General features: G+C 33.6%; 1 protein-coding gene across 1 annotated transcript; it reads right to left on the reverse strand.

Annotated features, from left to right (window-relative positions):
• Positions 1–5405: 5405 nt before the first annotated feature.
• On the reverse strand, positions 5406–5991 carry LOC139863414 (uncharacterized). The gene is made up of 2 exons (XM_071852052.1): positions 5892–5991; positions 5406–5776 (listed from the first exon to the last, which is right to left on the reverse strand). The coding sequence occupies exons 1-2, from the start codon at positions 5989–5991 to the stop codon at positions 5406–5408; spliced, it is 471 nt and encodes a 156-aa protein (XP_071708153.1).
• Positions 5992–6238: the final 247 nt, after the last annotated feature.

Raw genomic sequence — 6238 nt, forward strand, 5'->3', positions numbered from 1 at the left:
TTTATTTATTAGTAATAGTAACTTGATGATTTATAAATAGAAAATAATTCGACCGCGCGCGTTGCTGCGGTTGTATTCAACGCAGGGTCGAATTTGGATATACGTTGTTTGATACCTAATATATCTAATTGGTTGGGTTGTTTGTTGGACGTCTATGTATGTGTATGAAACATAGCCCGAAATATTTAGTGTTTTTTAACGATGTCCGTTTCGCGTATAGTTAGTCGCGTTGTGTTCATCGAAATTTTCGATTTGAACGGTGGTCTCGGAAAAAATTTAACTCGCACCGAGTGAGAATATAGGGCCCGTTATTTAGTGTTTTTTAACGATGTCCGTTTCGCGTATAGTTTGTCCCGTTGGGTCCCTCTGATTTTTTCGAGTTGAACGGTGGTTTCGAAGAAATTTAACTCGTACCGAGCGAGAAGATAGGGCCCGTTGAAAATTCGGGTGGAATTAGTTTCTTTTATTTTAATAAAATTATATATTTACGTTTTTTACCCCTGAAAAAGTGGGAACCTGGAGGGCCGTTGTGTAAATTAAGTCGAAATTGAGGAACCGTTTGTAGTGTGCACGAAAACTCAAAACGACAATCAAATTAAACTGAAATTACGAGATTTCTACCATGGCATTTAGTATGTAGATGATAAAATGTCAAAAGCCCAAACAGAATGATGCCTAATTAGGCTGAGGATATTTGCAACTTAAATTCTTAGCTACAAACATAAAGTAAGTCTTAATTAAGCTAACAACAAAATCCGAAAGAAAAAAAATTAATAAAATAAATAAATAAATCAAAATTCCTAAATAAATATCTTAATCGAAAAAGAAAAAAAAAAATTCCTTCTTACTAATGTTCAATTAAAAAGATTTACTTTATGGATACAGCAATTCATCAGGATTATCTTTTATCTCAAAAAATAATACTAGCTAAACTACCAATTATAATTTCTGTACAGCAATTAATCAGTAAAGTAAATTTCATGACCAAACCCTAAATCCGATAAACAAGATGAAATATTTAACAGCAATAATAATTTATTCAAATTCAATTCAATGAAATAATAGATAATAGAATAGAATAGAAAATACCTGTATTTTGGATGTAGAATGAATGAGAGACGACGACGTGTTCTTTATTTTATTCTATTCTAGTAGGGCAACGGGCAACCTTTGTCAATCAAAATGGATGGATATTATATGGATACCCAAGCCCAGCCCAGCCCAGCCCAGCCCAGCCCAGCCCACCCATCTTTCGACTTCTAAACGTGGCTTAATTGAACCTCATGCCAAATGGCGCACCACAGTTCAAACATAAGTACTGTCTAAATGAAAGCTAATGTAATTGGGAAGGCTTTAAAGAATGGTGTATGCATTGTTGTAGTAGTTTACTTAAACGAGCCCATCGATTTTTTAAGTCGCTTACTAATATTAACCGGCCCAAAAATATGTGCATTTACATACACGATATGGACATGGTATTGTTGATTGTTGATAAAAGGTATTACAAGATGACTTTTTCAATATTTTCTACATCAATTTACTGCCACATGCATGAATCACGGTTAAAGATTTGCCACGAATATACTTATTCAAAACATACAACATGATTAAGATATCAAACCGCAGACAGTTATTGCAGTTGTAAATTTTTAATTTTAAATGCCTGAAAAGGACACAAGAATGATCCAGAAAACAACGTAATAAATGCAACGCTTTTTTCTTTCATATCTTATGATGATGACGAGTATGATGCATGAGAGCAAACCGGTAATCGCTACTCTTATAATTCCTAGCGTGAACTCATGTGTGTCGTTTAAAAAAAAAAAATCAACAAAATAGGAAGAAAAAATTAGTTCAAGGCGCTTAAATGAAAGAATTTGGCGTTTTTATTAAAGATATTTGAGGTTATAGGTATCATTTTCGTATTTCGTAGTGTTTTATTAGATTTACTCCATTATTTGTATCTTGTTAGTTTGTAGAGTGTTGTTTCGATATTTTCAAGTTGAGGCTTGGTATGGATAGTTTGTATGTTTGCCGCTTTCAAGGTATGAGGCTCATCGGATTCTCTCTTTTATCTTTTGTTGAAAACGTTTTCTTTTCGAAAACGTTTTTTTCGTTTATATATAAGTTTTCGTTATTTTTGAAGAAAGAAAATAAAACATTAATGTACTTTGGAGGGAGAGATTCCTACACCGTTGTTAACACCATCAAGCATACTTTATGATATTATATATGACGATACTTATAACATACTCATCTGATAATATATGGATGAAAATTGATCATAGTGCATGATCTGTAGCCATAATTAAAATTCACATGTAGTTACTGATGGAAATTAAAACAGTCACAATAGGAACTCTAAAATGAAAATAAATACTTGTTTGACAAACAATTTTCCTTCCTTTATAAACCAATGAGGATACTAACTGCTTAACATGACATACAACATGTGCAAACACTCAATACAATGTGTGTGAAAACTAATCACATAATAAGATATGCTAGCACTTAGCACTCGAGTGAGAAGCGTCGACACTTAGCACAAGAGTGAGATGCCCTAACACCTTGGCACGAGATAACTCACCAATACAAAAGATTATACTCTTCAACAATAATAATTAACAAGTATAAAACAAACCAAAGATAAAAGATGAATAACTTCACTCAATAATATGCCCACTATTCAAGTAGCTATAAGACCACTTCCAACCATGACATACTTTTTCACTGCCACATTAGTACCAAATCAGCTTTCTCTCACCACTTCCTCCCATGACATTTCCATAACACACCACTACCAACCATAACATACTTCCTTTTCATTACATACCTCACAAAATTAATTAAATAAAATAAGGTACAAGTTTATTAAGCAAGAATACAAATACATGAAGAATTAAATGAAGAAAGAGAAAAACTCCGTCCCCACTTATGCTATATCATGACAAATTTGAGCATAGACATGGTTTGTGCCCTTGAGAGCGGATCATAACACATACAATGCCAATGGAGCCCTCCATAGCATGACTGAGGGCGGCTCCCAAGCATCACCGTTGGGAGTGGTTACACGAGCAGACACCTTAAGAGACAACTAACCGTCCAAAACGTTGATCCAAATGTCAAGAAGACAATCGTCGAAACCAAAAATTGAGAGTTCACAGTGTATTTCTTTCTTTTTCTCTCTTATTATATAAAATGACTAGCTTTTAAATAATGCCCTCATTATATAAAGCCAAGTTAAGCTGGTAATAACCTAACTTGCTAGGCTAATATATGCTTCCTCATATATATTTTGAAACCCAAATTATAAGTAATAACCCAACACAACTACACTGAAAAAAAAAAACGTGCGGATGAATGCAAACCATCATGCCATAAATTGATTTTGCACAGGCCCCTTCTAATTTTGTGAATTAAGCATTGTTTTAGGTTGGTCCAAAGTCTACATAGTAACTAAAGCCTACAACACCTAGCGTGCATGTGCGCATGGATAATGAGTTTTATTAAATTTCTTTCCTTTCATAAACATAAACATCCGTTTTGATTAAACGTTATACATTGGAGAAAAATACTCAACACGTGTAGACCACAAAAGTGGTATCTGCATAATTAGTGCACTTCAGATATGTCGTCTTCATTTTTAATTCAGCGTAAACTTTAGTTAATACTCCGTATTAGATTCGTTATAATAGAAGTATTCATAGTTTCTTAATATTATTATTAAAATATAAGTATATCTTTTATCTGATTAATAAAAGGATAATTATTGACCTTACACTCTACTCAACACCACCATTTTTGCAGTTTTAACCAAACTCACTCACAAACTTTGGTCAACACTACAATTCCAAAATCATTCCAAAAACACCCCACACTTTTAGCAACTTTCAAAATCACACCTCCAAACTTAACTCAATTCCACTCAAATCTTTAACGGAGCATATATACTAATCAACACCAAGATTTTTGTAGTTTTAACCAAACTCACTCACAAACTTTGGTCAACACTACAATACCAAAATCATCCCAAAAACACCCCTAAAACCCCCCACACTTTTAGCAACTTTCAAAATCACACCCCCAAACTTAACTCAATTCCACCCAAATCTTTAACGGAGCATATCTTCCCGCTCGCCGCGAGTTAACTTTTTTCAACACCATCGTTCAACTCGAAATAATTTTACGAACACAACGCAACTCCCTATACACGAAACCGACGCTTTTTAAAAAACGCTAAATACTCTGGGCTATCTTCCATACATAACACACCCGTGGCAATACATTTTTTATTCTGTAAATACATAACGTGACGTTTATTATGAGTATGCAACTCGAAAGGTGCTCAGCAACGCGCGGCTGAATTTTTTTCTAGTTAATAGAGAAGACACAAAATTCGGAGAAAATAAGCAATATAAGACGACAACTCAAACATAAACTAAACAACCCAACGACATGTGCAGTTTAGTATGTTGTAGAATTATAGAATATTATACCATATGAAAATAATGCTATAATTATATCTATTTTTAAACTAGTCAAGTTGAGCTGATAATTAAAAGAGTGAATATATCATTAACGTTACCAAATATACTCTGAAAGTAAAGCTTTTGATAAAAGGTTGATAATATATTCACTTTTTCTAATTGATAAATTCACTTAAAATATTTAAAATACTCTTATAGGATATGATGCATTGAAAACTTTATATTAAAATTTAATTAAAAGTATTGTTGAAAAGTAATATGAAATAAGTTTGGATCTATCAAAAATGAGTTTGGAATTATCACGTCGCATTTGGTAAAGGACTTGTATAAAAAATTTATCTAAAAAAACTTCGTTTAATTAAAAAACTTTTAGACAAATGAAAAAACTAGAAATTAGAATCTCTTAGAACTAGCATTTGAAAAAAAAACATTTAATTTAATCGCTTTTTAATAGTTTTTGCTACTCTGTCAAACACTTAAATGCATCTAAGAAATTATTAGCTACCGGCTACCAGTTAACAGATATAAACTACCACCTATCATCTACTACCTAATAGTTACTAGCTAGTTTTACTAATTATACCCATAATAAATATACTCACATTTTGAGTTTCGGTTTTCAATTTTTCGTCTCACAAAAATACCTCTAAGCCAATGTTAAAATATTTGTAAGGCATCAAGTAATACGGCGATGTCTTGTACCGATTAATAAACGAGTTGAGAGTAATTATACATCACTTGGATTGAATGTTTTTTTTGTAAATAAATATTAACAAAATTACATGAGTGTTTAGAAGATTATGAGACACGCCTCAAAATCTTGCAACCATACAAACCAAATCCAAAAGCTAAATAAAGCCACTACCACAAGCCTGATGAAAGCTTGACAAAAACATAAATAACCATAGAAACTAGACATTAAGCGATGTTCCAATTCCTCTTCATCTCAGCCACCGCATCATTAGACTTCCAATTTAGCGCCATGATCTTCAACCTAGCTGTGGAATAAATGATGTTAAAGACCTGATCTACTGTGCGAAACTTCTTCTTGAAAGTACAGAGATTCCTCTCTTGCCAAATAAAGTATACTGACGCCGCGAACAAGATTTTGGAAACAGTGATCCTGGCCGAAGCACTAGAAGCATTCGGACCCAATTGAATCAAGACATCCCTCCATGCATCAGTCGAGTATTGAACCTGCCATAAACCAAGCACCTTGTTCCAAATTTGCAAGGAAAAAGGACATTTAAAGAAAAGATGATCAAGCGAATCTGTTCTTCTTGCAAAAACTGCACACGAAAACAGTAGTATTTGACGCGTGAATATCCCACGCCCGGAGCTTGTCATGTGTTTTAAGCTTTTCAGGAACAAGCAACCAAAGAATGAATGAATGTCTCGGAATACATTGCTTAAACCACACCATATAATACCATCCAACCTGCATTTCCCTGTTTCGAAGAGTATTCCACGCAATGTGAACAGAAAATGGGTGCAACAAACCCATGTTATCCCTCTATTTAATCTCATCAGAGGCATTAGACAACTGTGGCACATTAATAGAATTAAGCATAGTGAACCTATCATGCCATACAGAAGGCCATGCCCATTGATTATCAATAATCATATCATCCACCTTTGCATTAGGCTGAAGACCAGCACTTATGACTGTGCGCCTAGATATGGTCGTAGATAAAGGACTATAGTCATTCCAGTTATCGAACCACGCAAAAGTATCACATCCATTTCCAATA

The sequence above is a fragment of the Rutidosis leptorrhynchoides genome, chromosome 8, assembly GCF_046630445.1.
Source record: "Rutidosis leptorrhynchoides isolate AG116_Rl617_1_P2 chromosome 8, CSIRO_AGI_Rlap_v1, whole genome shotgun sequence".
In the NCBI taxonomy this organism is placed as follows: Eukaryota; Viridiplantae; Streptophyta; class Magnoliopsida; order Asterales; family Asteraceae; genus Rutidosis; species Rutidosis leptorrhynchoides.